The 24,721-nt window shown below is 43.1% G+C and overlaps 3 protein-coding genes and 1 long non-coding RNA gene across 4 annotated transcripts; 2 read left to right on the top strand and 2 right to left on the bottom strand.

Moving 5' to 3' along the window:
* On the top strand, positions 1–11,373 carry LOC147256313 (uncharacterized). The gene is made up of 3 exons (XR_015117749.1): positions 1–164; positions 8,299–8,385; positions 11,355–11,373. It is a non-coding gene; the product is annotated as an uncharacterized LOC147256313 (long non-coding RNA).
* LOC147256314 (eukaryotic translation initiation factor 4 gamma 3-like) lies at positions 4,499–6,518 on the bottom strand. The gene has a single exon (XM_086212747.1). The coding sequence runs from the start codon at positions 6,482–6,484 to the stop codon at positions 4,616–4,618; it is 1,869 nt and encodes a 622-aa protein (XP_086068873.1). The 5' UTR covers positions 6,485–6,518; the 3' UTR covers positions 4,499–4,615.
* Positions 11,374–17,564: 6,191 nt separating the features above from the next.
* Positions 17,565–20,332, top strand: selenok (selenoprotein K). The gene is made up of 5 exons (XM_086212746.1): positions 17,565–17,663; positions 18,777–18,867; positions 19,001–19,075; positions 19,638–19,733; positions 19,897–20,332. Exons 1-5 carry the CDS (start codon positions 17,645–17,647, stop codon positions 19,898–19,900), a joined length of 285 nt encoding a protein of 94 aa, XP_086068872.1. The 5' UTR covers positions 17,565–17,644; the 3' UTR covers positions 19,901–20,332.
* A 90-nt stretch (positions 20,333–20,422) lies between these two features.
* actr8 (actin related protein 8) lies at positions 20,423–24,698 on the bottom strand. Its single transcript, XM_086212745.1, has 13 exons — positions 24,436–24,698; positions 23,933–24,103; positions 23,730–23,840; positions 23,477–23,581; positions 23,206–23,379; positions 22,659–22,752; positions 22,405–22,537; positions 22,143–22,296; positions 21,942–22,037; positions 21,665–21,805; positions 21,265–21,571; positions 21,009–21,172; positions 20,423–20,869 (listed from the first exon to the last, which is right to left on the bottom strand). The coding sequence occupies exons 1-13, from the start codon at positions 24,568–24,570 to the stop codon at positions 20,726–20,728; spliced, it is 1,929 nt and encodes a 642-aa protein (XP_086068871.1). The 5' UTR covers positions 24,571–24,698; the 3' UTR covers positions 20,423–20,725.
* Positions 24,699–24,721: the final 23 nt, after the last annotated feature.

The raw sequence follows: 24,721 nt of genomic DNA, 5'->3' as shown, positions 1-24,721 counted from the left end.
TCTAAACTTGTCAGTGGCTTAACACACTTTAACCTCGAAATTTTAAAGATGCACTGTAACAGCAACGCTGAGCCCGTCCCAACTTCTTTTCAGGGGATAGACGACAGCAATTGCTGGGCGGAGGAGAATGAGCTGCTCATTAAGGCACTGGGTGTTTCACTGAGGTATGTGAGGCAACTGTAATTTAGACAACTATTTAAGCTCACTAATTAAGACAATGCTGAAACCAAAAAAAAAAGTGTTGACCAAACCATGCGCTCGTGCAACCAACTGATAAAGTTGGTAGGACCAGTAGTCGCCGAGGAAAAGTTAGTCTGGAGCTCTGTCAATGTTAGAAACCTGTTTTAAAGAAGAGGACCCTGACCACCTGTCAAGGTCCATTACAGTCCAGCCATGTGGCCTCATGATGCTTTATGAAGCAGCGCGCTCAGCGTTGAGGCACAGGTGAAACTTACAAACTCTGCAGAGCACATTTAACCTCCCTTCCTGCTGCAGGACTTGCAGGTGGTGTTGACAGGGGCTAGGAGAAGGGACAGCCTCCGGGGGCTTTGCCTGGCTGTAGACTGTCTCTTCTTCTCTGCACTAAGGGTCTGTGATTGTTGATCAAATGAAACAAAGATACCTGAAGATGTCAGCTTTGACTCAGAAAAAAAATGGGTTCAGAAATGTTTTCAATCTTGCTGCATTTTATACTCTTTTAATTGAAAATATTTGGTAGAAAAATTGATCATGAAAAAAAATCAGTTGCAGCCTGTAAATACTTAAAGAAAGAGAAAGTGGATGGACGAGAGGTCATAGAGCCACACAGTAGTGACTTTGTGTTTGACGATTATAAAACTGTGTACACACTTCAACTTTTCAGTTTTTGTTGTTTCTTTGTGTACCCAGAAGTCATGGAAAATAGATGACGTAATGCAAATACAAAAAAAAAATCCTTCTTACAAACATTCGTGACTATTTTTCCTAGAAGATTGCAAGAAGCCTTTCCGTTGTGAAAGAGCATGGTTTAGTTCAACCCTTCGTCAGCTGCAGAGCAAAGTGACTGGACCGGACAAGATGCTGACAGCGTCGAGATTATCAGCGATTCAAACCTTATGTTGTGCTGGGAAAACATAGGGTTGTGTGACTTTTACTGCTTGTGCTTTGACACATAGGTGAGAGAGGATTTTAAAGGATTAACAGTGATGAATGGCTATGCTAGCTTGTTTTGGGCTGAGCTATCATGCTGATCAATCTAGCCTGAAGTTGGCAGCACATGCTCATGTCCGAGGAAGAGAATAATGTGTCGTGTGATTACGTAGGTTTTGTTTATGACCTCCACAAAAGACTGAACATACAGTAACGTAGGGGGTCTTCTGTCTCCTTCCTTATCTCGGCGTTTATCCAGGCTGAGCTGCTAGTGCAGCGGTCTGGGATCCAATCCAGCCCAGCACCCTTTACGATCCGGTCTGTCTTAACTATCACAACCAAAATAAAATGGAAATCTCTTAGAGAACATGTTTTTTTTAATCTGCACTTTTACTTATGTGAGAACAACATGAGTCGATAATATTTTCGCCGTTCAAATCTTGCCATGAAATTGAAGGAGTGCAATCTGTGATCAAAAGTTGTGTCATTCTGCCAGAAACCCGCTGTGTATTACTGTTTTTCTTACTTTTCGGTGTTTCTTTTAGCATTATAGTCCGTGACATTGACAGGGCCTATGACAGGCTGTGGTTTTAAATTTTATACAGTACAACTCAGCAGACAACATGTTTAAAAAGCCGAACAATTAGACTGCATCCAACCGTCACGGTAAGATCATTTCATGTGTAATTAAAGGCTACCTCAGCTCCTGTCACTCTCTCACCCCGTCTCTGTCTTGCTCTCTATTCTCCTGCTGTCAAAGTTATGACATCCGTCTTGGTATCTGAGAAGAAACTATCACTTGTCTCACTGTCATTGCCTGTTAGCAAACCTTCCTCGCCGTCCCTACAGCTCCCGTCTCCGGCAGTGAAAGATGAGCTGGCCTATAGCCCTGCCATTGTGTGTGTGTGTGTGTGTGTGTGTAGATATATTCAGGAACAGAAGAGGCCTTGACTGCGCGATAAGGGAATCAGACGACACATCAACCTGACATTCAACAGAGACTCATGGACTTCACAGATCATGAGTCAACCTGACCTTTATGATCACTAAAGGCTGCATTTGCGCATCAAATGTCACTCCATATCGTGTGTTTTCTGTATTTAGGGAAAAAACACATATGGAACAACTTTTAAAATGTGGTGTGACTGCAGAAAATAATCTCATAGTCAGAGTGAATGTGTACAGTTGGTGTATAACGTATAATTCCTCTAGTACTTGACATGGAATAATAGAAAATATCACACTTTTAATCAACAGTTTTTTCTTTTTAAACTGCATTACTGTGCCGCCCTACCAGTAAATAGACTTTTTTCATTTCAATTCATAAATTTTATTTAACATTTCACAAAATCACAAAAAAAATCACAACCAATGGATTTTTTGGAACCTTTGGGTTTTAATTGTCGAATATGTTTCTACATTACATTAAGAAGTATCTGTGGATATTCTAAGTCATCCAGGTCATGGTAAGTCTCAAAAAAGCATAAAAAATGGCAACTGGACTAATCTCGTGTGAGTAGAAGACGTTTCGCCTCTCATCCAAGAGGCTTCTTCAGTTCTTAATCCTGGTGGGGAATATCAGCTTCATATCTACCAGGAGGGTGGTGGCAAAAAACGAAAAACAACTGGTCGTACGACCCGAAACCAATGACTCATCAGGTGTTAATGGGAGTCGTTGGCCTGGCGACCAACCCGAAACCAATGACTCGTCAGGTGTTAGTGAGAGTCGTTGGCCTGGCTGGGCTGTCGTTACCTCTCAGGAGGGTCGTTGGGGTCACCTGGCTGCAGGTGAGAACGACGGCTGCTCCTCCTTGGGAGGGATCTAAGCACAGCATTGTAAGTGGAAGACAAGTGATGTCTGAGGCCTCCTCCTCTATTCAAAGATGGCCATTCTAGTTTGACATGAATGGCTTCCTTCACACTTCTCTCAAACCACCTGTCTTCTCTGGCTAGAACGCGTACCTTGTGGTCATCAAAGGAGTGCCCCTTCTCCTTGAGATGGAGGTGGACCGCTGAGTCCTGGCCTGTGGTGGTGGCCCTTCTGTGTTGTGCCATGCGTTTGTGTAGTGGCTGTTTAGTTTCCCCAATGTCCAAGTCAGAGCATTCCTCATTGCACTGCACTGCGTACACTGCGTTGCTTTGTTTCTCCCTCGGAATTTTGTCCTTGGGATGCACAAGCTTCTGCCTCAGAGTGTTGCTGGACTTGAAATGTACTGGGATCTAGTGGGTGTTAAAGATCCTCCTGAGTTTCTCTGAGACTCCTGCCACATAGGGGATGAAAATATTGTTTCTCTTCCCGTGGCCCTCGTCTTTCTTATCTCCCCTGGGCTTTCTAGCTGTTTTGATAAAAGCCCAATTAGGATAACCACAGGTTTGAAGAGCAGAGTGAATATGTTTGTGTTCCCTTTGTTTTCCATTGGCCTCAGATGGGATGTTCTGCGCTCTGTGTTTTAGAGTACGGATGACCCCCAGTTTGTGTTCCAGCGGGTGGTGTGAAACAAACAGGAGGTACTGATCCGTGTGGGTGGGTTTCCTGTAGACACCAATGTTGAGTTCCCCATTAGTTTCAATGCTTACTATGCAATCTAGAAACGCCAAGCAGTTGTCTTTGACATCCTCTCTTGTAAACTGGATGTCAAAGACAACTGCTTGGCGTTTCTAGATCCCAGTACATTTCAAGCCCAGCAACACTCTGAGGCAGAAGCTTGTGCATCCCAAGGACAAAATTCCGAGGGAGAAACAAAGCAACGCAGTGTACGCAGTGCAGTGCAATGAGGAATGCTCTGACTTGGACATTGGGGAAACTAAACAGCCACTACACAAACGCATGGCACAACACAGAAGGGCCACCACCACAGGCCAGGACTCAGCGGTCCACCTCCATCTCAAGGAGAAGGGGCACTCCTTTGATGACCACAAGGTACGTGTTCTAGCCAGAGAAGACAGGTGGTTTGAGAGAAGTGTGAAGGAAGCCATTCATGTCAAACTAGAACAGCCATCTTTGAATAGAGGAGGAGGCCTCAGACATCACTTGTCTCCCACTTACAATGCTGTGCTTAGATCCCTCCCAAGGAGGAGCAGCCGTCGTTCTCACCTGCAGCCAGGTGACCCCAACGACCCTCCCGAGAGGTAACGACAGCCAAGTCAGGCCAACGACTCTCACGAACACCTGACAATTACTGGTTTCGGGTTGGTCGTCAGGCCAACGACTCCCATTAACACCTGATGAGTCATTGGTTTCGGGTCGTACGACCAGTTGTTTTTTCGTTTTTTGCCACCACCCTCCTGGTAGATATATAACTGATATTCCCCACCAGGATTAAGAACTGAAGAAGCCTCTTGGATGAGAGGCGAAACGTCTTCTACTCACACGAGATTAGTCCAGTTGCCATTTTTATGCTTTTTTCAGACATTAAATTAAGACATTTTCCAATTTTAACAGAGCACAAGGAGTGGACAAAAGAGAGGCACCAGTACATGATTGAGTCTACTGGCGGGTGCCTCTCTGAAACTGTTGTCCCGGGTTTCTCAAAGCCTCCTGAATTGCCCTTCTGAAGAGCGTAGGCCTCGGTGAGAATTTCTGGCAGGTCTGAACTGCCGCTGGCTGACGGGGGGGCTGCTGCAGTGCTGGCTGCTGGTGAACCTCCTCTTCCTCGTTCAGCCACTTAAAAAAGGGTTTCACCGACTCCAGGGCTAAAGCTTTGTCTCCTCGCTCCTCTGGGTCGTCCCTGGATCTCCACTTGAGGAAAGTGCCTTCATAAATGACATCCTCCTCAAATAAGGTGTCGAAAATCCTCAGTAGCAGTCTCTGTGGATGATTCATCTGTCCCATCAGGACCTGGAGGGCGTAGAGAGCCTGCAGCTGATTCTGTTCACTGCTCAGGTACATCTGAAGGAGACCAGCTCGCTCCCTCAGACGTGCAGTGTCCAGCCAGTAGACGTCACCACCTCTGATTGATGATTGGCACACGAGCATCACCAACATACTCACAAACTGGTTGGAGGTGGCCAGCTCTTTATCAGCGTTAGCCTCCAGCCAGTCTCTGATGAGCTGGTTGCTGGCCTTGTCCTGCAGGAGTCTGTCCAAGTGCTGGCGAAGCTCCTGCACCTGGACCACCATCATCCTACGTTCAGCTGGCTTCCGCTCTGCTGGCGTGAACTCCCGTTTCTTTGTCTTGGGTGATGATTTGCTTGGTCTGTTTTGGGCGATGGGAGCCTCATCCTGAGGTTGGCAAGGCCTGCTACGGCTATTTGCCCGTGGGCCCCAGCCCCCTGTGTTTCCTCCCATCCTCTCTTGTCTGTGTTGCTGCTGGTGGACCTTGGAGAATTTCTCCTGCTTCTCTTTTGCTGCCTCGCTGTGGATTTGGCCAATCGTCTTCGGCCCTTGTTCCTCTCGACGAGGCATCCAAACATTTTTTCTCAGGTCGACCACGTCCTGGAGCATGAAGCATATCCTGGCGGACGCCTTCTCTTTTCTTATGATGCCATTTATCTGGCGAAAATACTCATCCAACTGAGCCTTGGCTTTGTTGGTGTCCAGGTCACGCCCAGCTGTACAAAGGAGTCTGCAAAGTTGCTCCAGTGACTCCTCATTTGTAATTTTCAGCAGCGTCCTGATGCACCTATGCATCACCGACTCCTTCAACAGGTGCTCCTTAAAGAGCTCCCCAATAAATTTCATGTTGCCCAGGGATCGTCGCTTGGCTTTGTCCCGGGCCTCTTGACACTTAACTTCATCAGTAGCCTCAACATTTGTTGCCTTCTCAAACTCCTCCTGGCAGAGGTGGAGCAGCAGGTGATGGAAAGTCACATTTCCCTGCCCATTTGAGGCAGGAGCATTTAAATCCATCAGGCATCTGCACATTTTTGCGTATGTGCCTGAGAAGTGAGGCTCCATTATGGCCTTCTCGAAAATGAGGCCGGCTGCCCCCATCAGTCTAGCCTCCGTGTCCAGAGGCAGCTCCATCACCTCAGTGGTCAGGGCATGGAACTTCTCAGGCGTCAGCTTATTTAGGATGCAGCGCAGGGACCCAAGAAGTTCATTGATCTTTTTTTGTTCTGGGTCTCTGGCAGAGGAAACCTTCACCACTGAGGGCTTCCATACATTTGTAGACTTATTAAGCTGCACGTCACTGCTGGAGCTCCCAAAGACGACGCTCCTGGGCTCGTTGTGATGGCGCTGAAAAGGATGGACCTCAGGGGTGGGTCTTGGGGCCCTGTGATAGGAGGGCGTGAAGCCCCGCCCACTTCTCCTTCTGTTCTCGGTGACGTGCACATCCACTCTCTCCTTGTCATAACGGGAGGGGGCAGCCTCCTGGTTGGACCGCTGACGGAAGTCCTTGCGGTAAAAAGCCATTGTAAACGGTCCTTTGTTCAAGAGTAGCCGAGTTTAGTTCACAGAGTTCTGTCACCAGTGGTGAAGTCTGTTCACTTATGAGCCTGAGCGCTCTCGTCTTTGAAGCGTCATAATTGCATGAAAGACGTGACCTATGATGTCATTCACAGTGTTGACATTCTAAACTTTATTCCATCTTCTCTACAATTACGAAGTCTTTCAACTCTTTCATCCTTTGAGCTACAAAAAAAACCTTTAATTCTACTTTTGGGGGGGGGGGTTATGGATAGAATCTAGAATTTATTTTCCAGATTTCTACTGTCTGCACTGTTAGTGTGTGGATGAACATGTTAAAGTATGACAGGTGGCATCACTTACTTTTGTGGTATGAGTTTTAGCATTTCCTGGTTGTATGTAATTGTTTGTTGCATGCCATTAAATCAGAAAAATGTAAGTATTATTGGCCACTATGGCGTATGTACACCCACCAGCCATCATATTATCTTGGTAACCACAAATGAAGCTGTGCAAAAAACCCACAGTCAATTCACTCTTCATCAGGATTAATGAGAACAGTTCCTACCAGCTGTAGTTTGTGTCTTGGAGACTGATGCATTTTTACTTTTTATCTGAACAAATTGTCATAGAAACATTATATTCTAGAAGCAGCACAGTGGTGCAGTGGTCAGCACCGTCGCCTCACAGCAAGAAGGTTCCGGGTTTGAGTCCCGGCTTGAGGGCAGGATCTTTCTGTGTGGAGTTTGCATGTTCTCCCTGTTCCTGTGTGGGTTCTCTCTGGTATGGACTTGTGACCTGTCCAGGATGAACCCGCCTCTCCCCTGAAGGCTGCTGGGATAGGCTCCAGCCCCCCTGCGACCCTTAACAGGAGAAGCGGTAGAAAATGGATGGATGGATGGATGGATGGACATTATATCCTTCATTTTTCCTTCTTTAAAGGAGGAGTAGGCTCCCCTTCTATGAACTTTTTATCACAGTCCCTGAATTTGTCATGATGGCTTGATGGTAATCAATAAACTATGATGTTTATAAAAGGAAGCATCAAAATCCCTGCTACATATGGGAGGCAGGGCCAAATTTACCTCCACCCAATCAAAAACTGTGAACAGTTCAATTGGTTGGCCTGTTTAGCTGTCCATCATCAGTTGAAACCAGACTGCACCTGATTGGGAAGCTTCGCTGTCCATCAAAAGGCTGAGACCAGGAAGCCTAAAGCGGGTATCAGCGCCCTGTTGGACCGGTGTTGGGTGAGCAGTTTCAAGGAGGACGAGCGTGGATCCCAAAAAGCCAGAAGAAAGGAGAGCAAGTTGGAGCGAGGAGGGGGGTTTCTTGATCAGACTATGATTCAAAAAACGATTTTGACAGATTGATGCCATATTGTTTTTTGTATCTTGTTCCTTTTGTAAAATTAAAAAAAAGAAAATAAGATGTAAAAAAGAGAGATAAAAAAGCCCAAAACAGGCAACACATACCCCTCCTTTGAAAGAAAAATGACTGCTATCCGCTTGTTCCATTCTTTACGTGTCAAAGGAAAAACAACATCAGCCAAGAACAGTTTCATATTTTAACAGTTTCAAAGCGTGACGAGGCAGCACCCAATTTAAGAGTTCAACTTACTAAAAAGCTGGTCCTTCTGTGGCCGAATGTAATTTCTGAGTTCCTGGTTAAGGTTTGGGGTGGGAACCTCTTGGTCGTGGTTTGGATTAGTGTTGGGCTTGGTTAAGGAATGAAATGAATATCGATAGAATGTCCTCACAAAGCTAGCTATGCATGTGTGTGTGTGTGTGTGTGTGTGTGTGTGTGTGTGTTTTTCCCAGGTGCCTTCATGGAGTTTGATTGTCAAAATGTTTCCAGTTAAAGAATTTAACCTCTGAACTCCAAACCAAAGTGCTTTTCATTCATCAGTAAGTAACAAGACACACACTCGTGTGCATACAGTGAGAAGCAAACACTCTAATAAGCACATGTGGGAATACAACTCCTACATGCACTTAGTTAGAGGTTGCCATGATGATTCATGAGGATGTGGTGCATGACCAGTTCCCTAAAGGCCGGAGTCTGACCTTTGGCCCCTCCGGTGGCTCAAAGGAGTTTGGGGAGAGGTCACATCCGTACAGTTGTCTGCGTGTCCTCTTCGTTCACCTCAGTTTTTCCCATCCATCGCTCTTCACCTTCCACTCACCTTTGCTCTTTGCCATCTCCAGCTTTATTCATGACTTTTTATTTTAGACATGAATTATGAGGCAGAAATTCAGTTTTTCATGGTTAAAAGGTCCTTTTCTACATCTGCGTGTTTATTGGGTGTTATTATTTTTCATGGACGGAATATATGAGCTATCAAGTTATGAATATTATGCATAAAGATCCCTCGTGTTTTGATTCTTGAAATATATTCCTGCCAGTATCTCAGTACTTGAATGAATACAATTTCAAAGGCAGAACCTTGTAACTGACTTTTTTGTACTACTTGCTGGCACAGCCGGAACACCGCAGAAAGAACGTACCATTGTAAATAAGCGTCTGTTAGTGAACTAAAGCTCTTCATCACTGAGTTTCAAACCTGAAAATCAGATTCTCCAAACTATTTCACTTGGTATTTTACTTGCATTATTTTACTTTGATGATGCACATGACAATTAACGATGGAGCATCCCAGTCTTTTCCCAAGTTAAAACTAATAATGAAAATATGAATCATACTTACGGAAGAGGCTCAAGCTGCCACCCGTAGCTCCACCTGCTCACGTCCCCATCTGTCCATCATTCTCTTCCATTTCTCTCCCTCTTTATCGCTGTCCCTCTCTTTCCTTCTGCATATCTGTCTTCCTCCATTTTCTGTCTTTGTCTCTGTCCCGCTCTCCTGCTCTCTTTCCCCCCAACCGGTCAAAGCAGAAGGCCGTCCCCATTGAGCCTGGGTCTGCTCGACGTTCCTGCCTATTAAAAGTAAGGTTTTTGTCGCCGCTGTTGCAGGATGTGCTTGCTGATGGAGAATTGTTGGGTGTAGTTTCATTGAAGGAGTGAGGTACTGGACCTGCTCTACTTGTTAAGTATCATGACACTACTTTTTATTGTGATTTGGCGCTATATAAATAAAACTGACTTGACTTGACTTTAGCTGCTGCATTTATTGGATGAAAAACAAATCCACTATAACACACAGTATAAATTTAAGTGGATTGTGGGCCACTTAAAAAGTTTACATTGTACGCTGCAATGTTTCCATAGAGAGCTTCTAACTGTCCACCACTTCCTACGCGCCTCCTAATTTTTAATGAAGCCATTTGTCCACTATTTGCCATCATTAAACCGCCAGAGTTGTCGCAATACCTCTAATTAAAATTTCCTTCGCTCATTAGTCAGAGCTGTCTAATCTAATCTTTAATAACAATTAACAGCTGAAACCAGTTTAGCTGCAGTAATGGCAGAGGGGGGGGGGGTTGAGGGGGTGCAAGTTCTCCTCCTCCATCACAGTGTCCTCTTTCATTTCCATCCCTCCTCACACCGTTTTGTCTTCCTGCTTTCCTAAACTGCATCCACATGTCTCCAACAGGCCTGAAGGACATTATAGAAATGTACACTGGATAAATAATCTCTTCCATTCATAATTACCTGCAGTTTTTCTGCAAAAGCAAACAATACAAACTCACCTACACGTGTTCACACACACACACACACACACACACACACGTTTGTGTTACCTTTTTCTGGACATTCTGGGTCATACTGTGATTCGCTCTCATGTATTTAGAGTTCAGTGCTTCTTGGAGGCAAAGATTATTTATCTGGTTGGAAAATGTTGTTTTTTTTAATTTTTTCCTTCCTATTATTCACACACTTATTTCAGATTTTACAGACTGTGAGATGAAGTTTGGCTTACACCTCATTTCATGTACTGGAAATTAAAAAAAAAGAAAAAGAAATTCATTGTAAGTTTTGTAAAATATGGAAACCCCCACGTTCTCCGTTGTGTTTATGAAGACTCTCTTCTCAATTTATTTGCTGTTCCTTCAAGTATTTTTGAAAAAAGAAACATTACTTTTGCTGTAGATTTTAAGTGACAGACCATGAACGGTGAAAAGAGCTGTCAAAAGCGAGCTAATAAGCTACGATCGAGCTAAATAACAGACTTCTGCTATCCCTGCTGCTATCTATGTTGTGATCTAGGTGTCGAAAAACAGACAAAATTAGCCTCTGACCCAGGGATGATCAAACGTTTCCTATCGCCTTGAGGGGCCACAGTCCATTAAATCGAGCTAAAATGATGGACTCCAGGCGTAAGTTTGTGAAAATGCTACTAATCCATTTAAATTATTCATTGTGTAAACAGAAGTACTTTTTTCAACTGAGCTACACCACCGTATTCATGAAAGTACCCACAACAAGATCTGTGGATCTATAGAAGCGTGCCATGATTTATAGTAAGAGATATTACATTACTTTTTCAAAAGCGCGGTGCTCTTTGAACATCACAAACCAAAAGCCTTTCAGCTCTATTGTATTTGAGACAAAGCAGACAACCCCACAACCAATCTCTGCTGATGTCCAACTCACATCGGAAAGATGTAGATGGATAAATAGCACTACAGGCAAGAGCAAAAAAAAAAAAAGGAAAGTAGTGTGAACTGTCCACGTAAGTTGCAATTTTGTCTAAATTAGATTGAATATTGACGATTGCAGACGGTATTGTAATCTGAAAGAAAGTGAGGTGAAAAGAGATGAGGATAACAGGCAGCGTGTGCTCAGCAGATTGTCAGAACTGGTTGCCATGTGTTTCATCATGTGTGCGTGTGTGCCCGCGTGCTTGTGAGTCAAAGCGTGCTGCCGAGAGTTGAACATGACCACAGGCATTTGTTGTTTCTGTTTTTATGAACCAGATAAGTTGTGTGTTTCCGGTTAATGAACAAGCAGCACATGATAAAATCATTCCACAGCAGTGTAGTCCAGGTGAGGGTCTTCTTCCTTCTAATGAGACAAATTATCATTTAAGAAGTTATTACTTTTGGAAAATATCTATTTGCTTATAAAATTTGTATCATTTATTTTGCATCATGACTTGTTCAAGTAAAATTCTGAATACAGGTTTGTTTGAGTTTTCTGCTAAACAGAACAAGTACAACTAACACGCTGTTAATGATCTAAAGGTGATCGGTTAGATGTTTGAAGGGAAACGAAAATACGCTTTTATTGATTGCACACCAACAGCTATGAAAATCACAAACTCCCTCAGCTTTCAGATTCCCTGCTCTACGCACATCACGTCTGATAAACACAAGTCACTGGCGGTGCAGCCGACTGAATAAACCAGCCTCATTTGCATTTTGTCTCCTTTGTTCTTCAGTTCTGAGCACATGACCAATCCTCCCTAATTAGTTCCAGATAGTTCTGCGCGTGACTAGCACAGTATAAATTATCAGTGTATGACAACATCAGCAAGAACTGAGAAGTTCAATGTTACACTTCGCCTCACTCGTCTGTAGTTTCGATGGAAAAGATGATGTAATAAAGCCAAAAAAGAAACACAAAATCAATACACACAATGATTAACGATGATTGTTCTCATTGCCCTTCTTAACTTCCTGTTTTTTTCTATTCTCATGACGGCATTTAAAGTGCGTATCTCTCAGCTTTTGTGGTCAACTCCTTGGATCCATGCAGCTGTGTGTGAGAGAAAAAGGTTGAAGATTTTACATATGATAATTAAAATTCCATCCATCCATTTTCTTCTGCTTATTCCTGTTAAGGGTCACGGGGGGGCTGGAGCCTATCCCTGCAGCTTCAGGTGAGAGGCGTGGTTCACCCTGGACAGGTCACCAGTCCATCACAGGGCCAACACATAGAGACAGACAACTATTCACACTCACAGCCACACCTTCGGTCAATTTAGAGTATCAATCAGCCTCGTCCCCTCTTGATGTCTTTGGACTGTGGGAGGAAGCTGGAGTACCAGAGAGAACCCACACAGGAACAGGGAGAACATGCAGACTTACACAGAAAGATCCTGTGCTGGAGCCAGGACTGGAACCTGGAACCTTCTTGCTGTGAGGCGACAGCGCCACCTGACAGTTAAAATTATTGGTTAGAATATAAAGACAGAAATCACATTCCAGATGTTTCTGCTTGAGGATTACTGACAGAGGCAGCACGGTCGTGCAGTGGTTAGCACTGTCGCCTCGCAGCAAGAAGCTGAACCTTAAGAACCTTTTAAGGTGTGGCCATGTTTTGTTCAAAACGTCTGACCTTTGACCTCCAGTCTGGGGTCATGGCAGTCAGAATCAGCTCTAAAAAGAGCATCAGTCCGGTTACAAGTTGCATCAAAGCCTTTCAAGATGAAACTGTTTCTTTTTCATTCATTAGTCTTAGTCCAGAGGGAGGTGTGGGAACCTATAGGGGCTCCAAAGGGGTCAGAAAGGTCCTTATCAAAATAAGGGCTCGTATATTATCACTGTTGGTTTGTTAATTAGATGGAGGAGCAGCAGCCAGACACTACGTAAACATGGCTGGTAGATTGATGATCGTTTTACTGTCTCTGCTTCCCCCTGGTGGCTTTACAATGAAGGCAACATTCCTTAGTAGAAAAACAGCTTGAGCGTGACAATGAACTTTTCTACTCTCGAAACACATTGTTTTGATCATTATTCAACTCATTTATGGTGACTCATTTTCGTCGTGGTCCATTTTTCCCTCAGATTTCCCGCAGACTTACAGAGATGAGATGCATAGAAACTCGAGTTTGACAATTCTAATTAAATAATGGGCTGTGTTTAGTGCAATACAAAGATCAGTGGTTTTGAACATTTTTTTGAAGTGGCTGAACAGATTCACATCTCAAATCACATCTATTAATTTGAGATCTTTCTTGTAAAGTTAATGCCAAAGACATACGGGTTGAACCACATACTTTTTTAAATAACGAAAACCCTATACGGAATTACAGATCTGAGATTAGAATAAAGTTAATGATGATTTTTGCATCATCTCGACTCCAACTAAATGTGAAGCAACGTCGGTCTGACATTGATGGCTGATATTGAAAACTTCTGTTGAATCCATAATGAAACGTTGACCAGCAAAAACAGCATGACGCCTTTAATGTGAAAAAATTGGGCCGGAAGTTACCGCTCCGCCGAAGCGGCTGGCGAGAACATAAACAAACAGACTGTTCAGTGTTAGCACAGCGGCGGCGAGATTTAGTTCACCGCCAACCCTGGTTGTGAGTACAACCCATAAATTATTAGTGTTGAGTTTTTCTTTAACTGTGATGAAAATGACCTCACTCTAGTGTGGACATGTATTTTTGCTGGTGGAAGAGGAGCGCTAAACTAGCAGGTAGCTACGTGACTAGCATTGAGGCTGCTAGCTGCTTTTCCAAGTCAAACTGTATTTACAGTGTGCATTTTAAAGGACGTTCTACGTTCTACAGTTCACTACATTGTAGGAGTAGTAGTATTTTTTTACATTTAAGGGCCAATTGGCTTGCATTTCATGGGGCTGTATTAGGACAGCTTTGTACTTAATACATTATTTTATTCATCGTTTCCTGACTCGTCACTCTCCACCTTTTTAGATGTCAAACTCTCCTTTTTAACGTAATACATTAAGAATTGCCTTCTCTCCATATGGGCCTATTTATTGTGCTCTACTTTTGTGTTTCCTCTGCATAGATGCCAAGAATCAAACTGAGTCTGCCCCTCAGTGGATATCATAAGGGAAAGACCACAGAGGAAGCTGCTTGATTATTAACTTGACCACCTGCCAGAGAAGAGACAATAAACACTTTGACTTTTAAAATGAGCGAGTTGTCAGACTTTGAGAGAGGCCAAATTGTTGGTGCCCAACTTGCTGGCTTGTCGGTCAGAGATACCGCCCAGTTATGTGACGTGTCCAGTCGAACGGTCACCAAAGTCATGAGTGTGTTTAACAAACATGGATACACCACATCTGCTAAGAAGAACCATAAGCACAAGCCTCAGCTGAAAAGGATAAAATCCCCCAAATCTGCTGGTAATAAAGGAGGAACCTGTTGCAATGAAGCGGTGTCTGACTCTGAGGTCATCACGCAGAAGCTTGATGAAGACAGCAAGATAACGGAGTCCCAGTTCAAAGCAAATGAATAATCTGGTCCCATGGACTGTTTTTCAGATTGTCTCTAACCTAGAGAAACTGTACAGAACAAATGATGCCTCAATCCTCTCATAAGTCTATGTTCACATTTTAGTATTTCACCTGAATTGCTAGGTGTTGATAATGAAAGGTACAACTATTAGTTCAGCTAATGGGCCTTTCCAGGCTTATTCCTAGACTTTGTTTGTTTGAACTGTGGCTCATTCCTGCATATTGCTTTAGTTGTTTTAATTTTTCTAAAACACATACAGATGTACTATTCACATTTTGTGGCATATTGCTGCTGCTTGTAATCCATGCAATGTGACTTCATTAAAACAAAAATGTAAAAAAAATGTATCTTCCTGCTTTTCTTTGTCCTCCCTTTGTTGTTCCTGTATGGTCACTCATTTGACCATTATTGTCCAAACCTAAATGATTCATTCACAGCAGCAGTGAGACATATTTTAACCAAAATTTCAGGATGTCAATAGCTAATTCACTTCATTTGTCAGCAAAAAAAAAAATCTTGGCAAAACGCTAATTTCACTATTTAGACTGAGGTCACAATGCATAAAATCAGAACTTCATATTTGTGGTGTTCAAAAAGTCATGAAAAACAAACAGATTTGAGCCTCACCTGCCTGCAGTGTGAAAATTGTTTTTGACCTTTTATCAGGGTCCTGATCGGCTGAGGAAGACCAGAGAGTGCTTTCGTATTTTAATCTTGATGATTTTCTCACGGCGTTTCGTAATTAAAATAACAAACCAATTTAGTAATGCTTAGTATGCAATCCAAGTGTTGGTTCAAAAATATGTTTTAAAATATGTATGAAGATGCCTTTATTCTGAAGAGCCGTGTCCACCAGACCGGAAGCACTAGTTCTTCTGTAACCTGACCACATTGACCCATCCTAGGTGTTTCCAAAATTTAAAAGTCCTTGAGTAAGTAATTAAAATAACTGAATGTGTTTCTTCACCCGTTGAAAATTATTAAAATGCTGTAATGTCGGCTGTTTTTTTTTGGTTTTGTTGTCGAGGGATGCTAATCTGCTTGTTAGCTACCTGGCTAGCCCAAATTAATGTTACAGCATTCCATCAGGGTCAAAATCCAAGCCAAAGAACTGCTGCGTTCACATTTATTAAGTTACTTCTGCAGACATTCCTAGAAAAAATTAATACACACTGTCTTAAGTTTAATTAAGCTCTGGTGATTCATTGGAAGAAAGTGTAATATGTGTTTACACTTCAAATAACAGCGGAGGATTAACACAAAGTGGGGCATATGTTCGTTTGACTGGAACTCACTCTCAGTGAGACTTAGTTGGACACACCCATTAATTAAAACACACACGTCATGTACTGGCTGTTATCACTATCACTGTCCATCAGTTTATACCTGCTTCGACATAGGTTTGCCTCGGTAACAATACAAAAAGAAAACATTTCACTAATACAATTGAGGGCATATTTACATATGTTAACATATATTTGTCTATAAGACGTCTAAAGTTGGACGTTTAAATATTGAAAGAAGTATAATCTTAGACGTTTAAATAACCACTAATATACGTCTATTTAAAGAAGTATGATCTTAGACGTTTAAATAACCACTAATATACGTATATATAAAGAAGTATAATCTTAGACGTTTAAATAACCGCTAATATACGTCTTATTTGTAGACCTCTAATCTTAGACGTTTGAATAACCACTAATATACGTCTATTCATCGACGTCTGTTAGCAGAGTAAGTTTGTGTAGCGATTCTTACACGTGTACCCAGTGCTATACAGGTAGTTCACCTCAACATTCAAGCATCAGTGGATCCTGCCTCCACCCTGGATGTCACTGCTGCAGTGGACAAAACAAAAGAGAAGATGTTGGCTACATAAGTTCCTGTCACAGAGCCATCTCGTGATGCCTTGGCAGTAAAATGAGTGACCTGACAGAGTTTGAGAGATGCCAAATATTTGCCTGCCCATCAAGGGCCTCTGTCACCAAGACTGCTGAGCTTTTAATGTAGCAAGGGGGACAGTCTCCAGAGTCATGACTGTTTATGTCAAACATGGACGAACCACGTCAGCAAAGAAGAACAGTGGATGCAAGTCAAAGCTCACTGAAAATGACAGATGGCTTCTTCACAGTATAGTTGAGGAACACCCCGAGTACACAGCCTCTCAAATCACTGAGGAGCTGAGCAGACACACAGGTCACGCTGTCTCGAATAAAACTGTACGGCGTGAACTTCACAAAGCTGGGATTTGTAGAGGAGCAGCCACAATAGAACCAGATATTGGTGTACAAGAGATGGAGAGAGAGAGAAGCAAACAGAAACCTGGGTCTGAAGTCATGGAATGTAATGAGACCAAAATGGATGGTGAGAACATGGGGTCTGAAATCCCAACAAATGACAAAAAATATGGGCGTTCTTGGCGTACAAGATATGATTTTGAGAATCAACCTCATCGTTGAAAATATCCATTCTGCCAATTATAATATAATGCAAATAACATGGAAAATGACAGTTCGCAGTGTTCCAAGTTTGTGAGCTGAGATCACATAACAGTTTCCACAGTAGGAGTCAGAAAATGCATATCTTCATATGCAGTTCTGTGCTATGGCCGTGAATTGAAATCACTGTAAATCGCATTTGTAAAAGCATTCAATGAATAAAAAATAATGTTTTCAATATCTAAAGTGCAGCTGCTTGCAACACAGGATTTTAAGTCACATTATGTAGGCAGTCTAAACAGTCAATCACATTTTTCATTAAATTGATTTGTCTCATATGTTGATCTTGATATAATTGTCTAAATATTAAAAATACTTCCTTGTAATGTAACACAAGACGGCACCTTTACAAACAGAAAGGTGTTTTTTTTAACAACAAACTGTACGGATAAATAAAGCTCGATTTAATATTAGCCCGCTGTTGAACTGATTAATTTAAATGATCAATTAACAAACTGACAGTGGTTCTGCGTAAGGGTTCTCGGAAATGACGTAACGGCTGATCAGGAAGTGCAGTGTCAATCGTAAACACAAATTGTAGTGTTGGAAGATGGTGTACGTGTCTAATGGTGAGTGGTTTCCGCGTTTACGAAGTCGTTTTATCTACTTGGTCGCCATTATGCTGCTTGTACGGTTGCCTTTTGTGCGGTTGTCCTTTCCCGAAAAGTTTAAACAAGACAGTTTCATAGCTTTTTGGCGTTAATGTTGGCAGAGTGGAAGGCTAAATGTCGCGAACTACCTTGCTAGCCAAGTTAGCCTAGCTTGATCTGCGTAGTAGTAAGAACAGTGACGACTTTACGACCGTACTACTTCAATACTGCAAGAGTTTATTCGGCGTTCTATCACCTAATGTCCCTGCCAATGGCTGTCATTAGTATGTTAGTTAAAACTATTTACTGGTGTTGCGCTGCTTTGTCGAAACAGCTTACTCGTTTTCATGTCCACTTGTGTAGAACCCTCAGACTGTGGCATCTTTAAATGCATGGACTAATTCTCAATTATTCTTAAATCACCGATACTCAAAGCGCTGTCAATTCATTGACACCCTTATGGTGGAGGCTGTTATGACAGCTGCCAACCTCCTCATCGGGAGCAATTAGGGGTACAGTATCTTGCTCAAAGACACTTCGACATACCTTTAAGTATTACAGTACAAACATGGTTAAGTGTGCTACTGGGGGAGCATGCTGATACTGACGATGCTAGCAAATAGGATTAGCTTATAGTTGATTACCTCGATACACCAAGCATTTCACGTCAGACCACTACTCACTCTGTACACACTTCTGTGCACACTGGCAGAGTATGTGGAGGATGTTTCAAATCTTTTAAAGTTCCAAATACATTTAAGAGGACAGAAGCTGTGTAATGTTCTTTTGAAATACTTTAAAAGAAATGTTGTCAATTAGTAGCAGATGATGCCATTCAATTCCTATTTTTACCAATTCAGAGCTTTGTTTTTTCCAACTTCCACGTTGTCGTGAACTTGGGCCTTTTTATTTTTTCCTAATATTTTACAGCGTTGCTATTTAAAAAAGGGTGTGGAGATTAAAGCCCTAAATTTGAGGGTGGCACATATTTAAATGTTGCATAAATCACCAGAACCCATTCTCTGCGTGTTCTATTTTGTCTCTTGTTCTGTCCGTCACCTGCTGGTCCCTCCATCTGTTTGTCGCCACCAGGTCAAGTCTTGGACAGCAGGACCCAGTCACCATGGCGACTGTCCGTACTGGTTGATCTCTTCTGGGGAGTGGTGGAGTTTTTCGGCCTGTTGTAAGTCACACAATCTCAAACCAAGGAGTAAACTAAGAGGTGCCTTTTAAACAGTGTCATGTATGCGTCGATGACTTTTGCTGGAGGTGAGAAAACCTGTAACCCTCTTCGCTTTCATCCTCTTCACCCTCAGCTTCAAAACAATCATTCAACCTGATCTGACAAAGGCAGGAAACTGTGGAACGTCACGCTTCACAGATGGCAGAGGGTAAGTCCCAAAGGCACTTTCAGTGTCACACACTTAATTCTTCATGCAAAACGATACCCAGCTGATGGTTAGAGTGGAGAATGTGAGCTAGCATGTGCGTGTTATCACTGGGGAGGATTCTGTCTGGATCATGCATGTTGCATGATAGTGGATGACGGAATCAAATTTCTTGAGTTTTAAATTGAGACCCCGACTGTCTTCCAAAGAAAAACACTGCTAGCAATGTATGTTATGTTTTTGTGGCTGGTTAATTTCCTTTTTCTACATCAGCACCTGGGTTTTTTTTTTGGGGATCATTTTGTTCTTAAACTAAATTTTAAAAAGGATACATTTTTCTCAAAAGTTTTGCTCCCCCACTACAAGGTCATTTTCTCACTGACCTGTACCGAGGCTATTTTCATTTCACTCAGTTGTTCCTGTTTGAATTCGCTTGTTTAAATGTTTTGTGTTGGGGGAGAATTTTGAGGCAGCAGATACCTCATTGTAATGCAGCAGCTCTTTATTTTGCTTAATCACCATTTCATCTTTGCCTCTCCTCCTTTTCTGTCTCTCATTTGCGCAGGCCTCCAGGTCCCCCTGGTGGTCGAAGGCGGATGGGAAGAATAAACTACGGTGGAGGTCCCACCCCTCCACCAATGGGTGGAGGAGGATGAGGAAGGTTAGGAAAACAGTATATTGAATGACACCTTACTTGACTGAAATGCTGATATCACAGAGTGAGACCGGGTGTTTGGACTAATTTGTGCTGATTTCCAACTGCACAGCTATTTCGAACAATGCTTGAACATTACTTCCTTCACACAAACCTCATTTCTCTCCAGGTAAACGCCTACACTTGATGTGTAGGCGTGGGGCCTCACATCATGTCTGGTTACTGAGAACCTGAAGCAGAATGGTGATGTCATGATGCTGAAGCCCCGTGTTAAGCTGCTGCTGCCACAAGCAGTTTCTTGACGCCTTTCTGGGAATTCCTACAAGTAGGGGCCAGAACGGCTGAACCAGCAGCTGTCCTCACCACCTCCACCTTTCTCCTGCTACTGCCCTGTCAACTTCCCCTCTCACTAGAGCTGATCGTCCCTCCCTAGCATTCATGGTGACAGTTTTTGTTTTATATCCTTCTGTTGGAATAAACTTTTGCGCTGTTTAAACACGAGATTTGCTTCTTTGACTGTCACTTTTGGTGATGGCAGTTTTTATCTATGTGGAGCTGAAATAATACATCTGAGTGCTGCACTTACTGTACCAGATGTCTCATGTAATCTCAGCTATGTCTTTACATTTAATATGCTCAAAATTCCAAGGGGGATTTTGTCCGCTCGCAATAAATGCAACTACTGTATATCCAACATTAAAGGATTTATTGATATAAATCTAAACATCCAGAAGCAATGTAATATGTACAACATATCAACTAAGTCAGAGAGTCAAGGATTGAACACAACATGTTAGTGATAGTGTAAACATGGTGATTTTTCAACACTGTCCTACGACTGCCAGTATAGACTCCATCCACGCACAGGAGTTCACTCACTTCAAGGCAGTAATTAATTGCATTGTAATTGTAATTTCCTGCATGAGAAATGGTTAACAATTTGTCCCCACGTCTTATTTCTTGATATTTCTGACTTCTTTGGGTAAAACTTTTCAGTTTCACCAAACAAAAGCAGCCCTCTCACGGAGCATTCGGACGCCAAAGCGCTGCCACTCCCTCTGGTGGATCCACATTTCCTGGGTAGTGTCCAGACATGCCAGCACTGCTCCCCCTTTCCACGATATCAGTCGAGGGTCCATGTCCTTGAAAACATGGACATACTAACTCACAAACTCTCATACACTCATTGCACGGTTTGAGGCATACCTACTAGTAACGCAACATAATACAACAATTCAGCAATCTAGACCTAAAAAGGGGTAATTAGTCATTCCATTTTACCTTTGGCCTGGTGATGACCTCCACATTGTCCACGAGGCGTCTGAAAGATGGAGGCATCTTGTTGATGATGCGGTGAAGCAGAAACTCCTGAGCCCCATGAAACAGAAGACCTCCTCCAACCACCAGGATGGAGCTGTACATCTTTCTCTTGGTCTCATCTGATGCTGCCAATCAAAAACACTGTTGTCAGTCACAACAAGATGTCCTGCAGTGGCCTCTGCTGCCGCCACGTACACAGAATGAGCCCCTTCCTTACCACAGCAGTCGATGCTATGCAGGATGGCCTTATCCAAGCCCAGTGCTTTGCTCTCGAACTGACTCATGATGGCAGTCTTCCTGGAGAGGTGGGCAGACAGAGGCTCTTCCATGTCTCCTACCGACATTATGCACTCTCCCTGGGCAGCCCCCAGCTCCATTTCCCCCTGTGTCCCTACACTTCCGGCACTCCCGCAGCCCCTCGGTAGGTCTGAAATCTCCCCGATCCCTCCCTGACCACTCATATCACCATCGAGTGCTCCGCCTGGCCTGGAGAGACCCTTCCGTTCTGAGGCAGATCTAGACGACTGTTGGAGAAAAGACAAATTAATGACTATCTGATGGAACTACGTCAGATGTCAACAACAATCTCTGCATGCATGTCTGTGTGCGCCCGTTACCTGGTCTTGTTTGCTCTGTGTGGCCAGCAAGTAGTGTTCATCGTGGGGATCCTCCGAGTCGCCTTGGGAACGGTACTGCAGTGATGTCATCTTCTGACCCACAATGCCAAATGTGGTCGGGTAAAACAGTCCCATGGGCGCCTGTCGCATTCGTACACACAAATTAAACAGTAAACAAGAGGGGGAGAGATACAGATGAGGAGGACTTCTTGAATCAAATGTAAGCTGGAGACTGATTAATGTGAAGAGTATTTATTTTACTGTTTAAATCAAGCACCTGTAATTTCTCATCACCAAGTCGAACCTGGTAGAGAAGAGCTGGGGCTTCTGGGAATCGCGTTTGGAATTCATGATCTTGTAGTCCTGATATGTCCTGTTGACAACCAGATGACGGAGCAACATCAGTTATTTATTGCGTGTCTTCAGATACCTCTGTCCTTCCATGAGAACATCTGACATCACTCCCTAACCCACGCACTTGATCAAGATGACAGAGGGTCTCTTTTATATGTTGCAGCAGCTGACAGTCCAATCTGTTGGACAGCTGACAGTCTCTGTAGGGAAATCCCGCTCTCTGTAGGAGCCAGAAGAAAATGCGGGTGACGTCTGAGCCACCGTATGCCAAAGACAACCTGCAAAGTCCAATCGACAGAGAAAATAGATGAAAGAGATGCAAAATGCCACAAAAAGCTACCCATCTATCCATATCTGTTTTAGAGATTCTTGTGGAACTTCCTGACCTTGAGTTTCGGTGAGACACGCCGTCCTCTACACAGCAGAGACTTGTCTTCTGGTCTCCTATATCCACGACACACGCGCTGCTCAACCCGCTACCAAATGTCGCACACACAGACTCCTGATGCACAATGATTGCTACACACACATACAGTGGGCAAAAGGTGAGATAATGACAAAACAGAAGCATTGGATAGTTTGTCAGCCATTTTGAACAGGAAAAGCTAACTGTGTTTATGTTTATGTCTGTGTGTAATACCGGAGAAGCCCATATTAAGCAGCAGCATGTTGACAATTTCCTTGATATGCTGCCTGTTGTAGATATCAGGAACCAACAGGATGCATCTATAATACTGACAAACAAAACAAAAAAAACTGTGAGAGGAAAAAAAAAGCCTGTGCTGTCTTTTTATAAGAAGATTTAAGAAATAATTTTTATCTTGAATCAACCTTTCGGGCTTCCTGACATAAAGCTCAGGCTCAGTGATTTATCTTTTAACAAACTTGATAAAATTCTTTTCCAAGCTATTGGAAGGACAGATTCTTGTCTTTCCTCTGAGCATGCAGTAGGGAGCGCAGACCTCATGCTAGTTAGCTTAGCACAATGAACGGTAATGGGTGGGAAGTGCTGGCATTGGTCTGGCTCCAAGGACAATGAACAATAAGTGAATTTTCCAAAAGGTTGGTCTGTACCTTGAAAATTTTGAGCTCAGACTCATTGTTGTGTTTTGTTTTGTGGAGATTATATAACCCTTATCACACACCTTTTCTAATCACAAAGACGACGATGGCGAGGTCTCGCCTACCTTCAAGTCTTTGAGGGGGATCTCCAAATTCTTTTGAATGACGTGACTCCAGATTGTCTCGAGGTCAGCCAGAACAGCGGTCAGCGAGCCACCGGGGCCGGCATGCATGTTGAGCTGACCTCTGACTATGGGCCAGTGGATGTTGTAACAGTCTGGTGGACTCACGTAAATGGCCTGTAATGTTAGGATGAAGGGGAAGAGAGATTAGTCGTACAAACGTGTCAAGGACATGTTTCATAGGAGTTATAATCTTTCAGGCACTTGCACTGACCTCCTCTCCCACCAGATGAGGAGGATGATGAGCCGTGTTAGTCCACTTAACCCTCGAGCTGCTCTCTAGTACCGCAGGACGGATCTGACAGTTGTAGGCTCTGGCCTGAAGAAACAACAAACACATAGGAAGAAATTTGATTGTCCTATGAATTTCTGCACATGAATACTGATGTAAACCCTAGAGTCAGAGGTAAAAAGCCTCCCAACCCCCTTTTCTCTTTCCTATAAGCATTAACTGTGTTAACTCATACCTGGTCAGCAGACACAGGAGTCCTCCGCACTCCATTGGACATCTTTTTGGACCAAATGGCCTGGTCAACCATTTTAAGTCCATTCTGCCTCTGCTCATTACTTTCTGGTTTCTAGTAGAAAGGTTGAGGATCGATAAATATCACAGAATTTCAGACACATACTAAAAACACACCGGGCAAACATCTGATCACCGGTGACGTACATTTAAACCGTCTCTCAGCAGCCAGGGATCTTCATATCTGGGCTGCCCACTTTGCTTGTGTCTGCGTGCGATCACATGTGGGACTGTTACAGGAAGAGTGTCTGTAGCTCGACCCACGCGGAGCGTCCTTGAACCAGGATGGATGACAATGACAAAGTTGCTCTGGATTTGCTGTAACAGAGGAGGATTTTATCACTTTGAAATGTTCATAATGAGATTTGTAATGGTTTGAAAATAGAGTGAAGATAGACAGATATAGATACTGAATAAAGTGCAAAGACAAAAATATTGAAGATACTGAAGAACGTGACATTCTTCTAGAAAGGGTTTACTCAAGATAGCCCTGAACTGATTATTTCCCAATAGTGAAGAATAAAAGTGAAACACCAAAACATTAAAGGTAAGCAGCATTTATCAAAAGTAAAAAACAAACAAACAATCTTTATAACTATCAGGTCCTCTCTAATAATATACTTGCTTGTCTTATAAGCGTTCCATCTCACCTCCTGAAGGGGCTCTGGGACGGCTGGAGGAGCGATGGGTCTCTTCACCCCTCGCTGTTGCTCCCTCTCTTTCTCCTTGTCTCGCTCTTTGTCTTTCTCTCTCCCGTTCTCCTGCTCTTTCTCTGCCTGAGTCATGGCAACTGTTTAATTAAGCCGACTTAATTGTCCAAAGAACTGTGTAGTAACCTTATTTTGCTTGTGAAGTAAGACTAAAAGCAATAACGAGCACACGGGGACCCAAACAGTAACAAGTCCGTACAACTTCCGTGTTTGGTCACGTGGTATA

The sequence above is a fragment of the Aulostomus chinensis genome, chromosome 9 (assembly GCF_037954235.1).
Source record: "Aulostomus chinensis isolate RoL2024-O1b breed Wild chromosome 9, RoL_Achi_v1.0, whole genome shotgun sequence".
In the NCBI taxonomy this organism is placed as follows: domain Eukaryota; kingdom Metazoa; phylum Chordata; class Actinopteri; order Syngnathiformes; family Aulostomidae; genus Aulostomus; species Aulostomus chinensis.
This window is presented reverse-complemented; position numbering and strand designations above follow the sequence as displayed.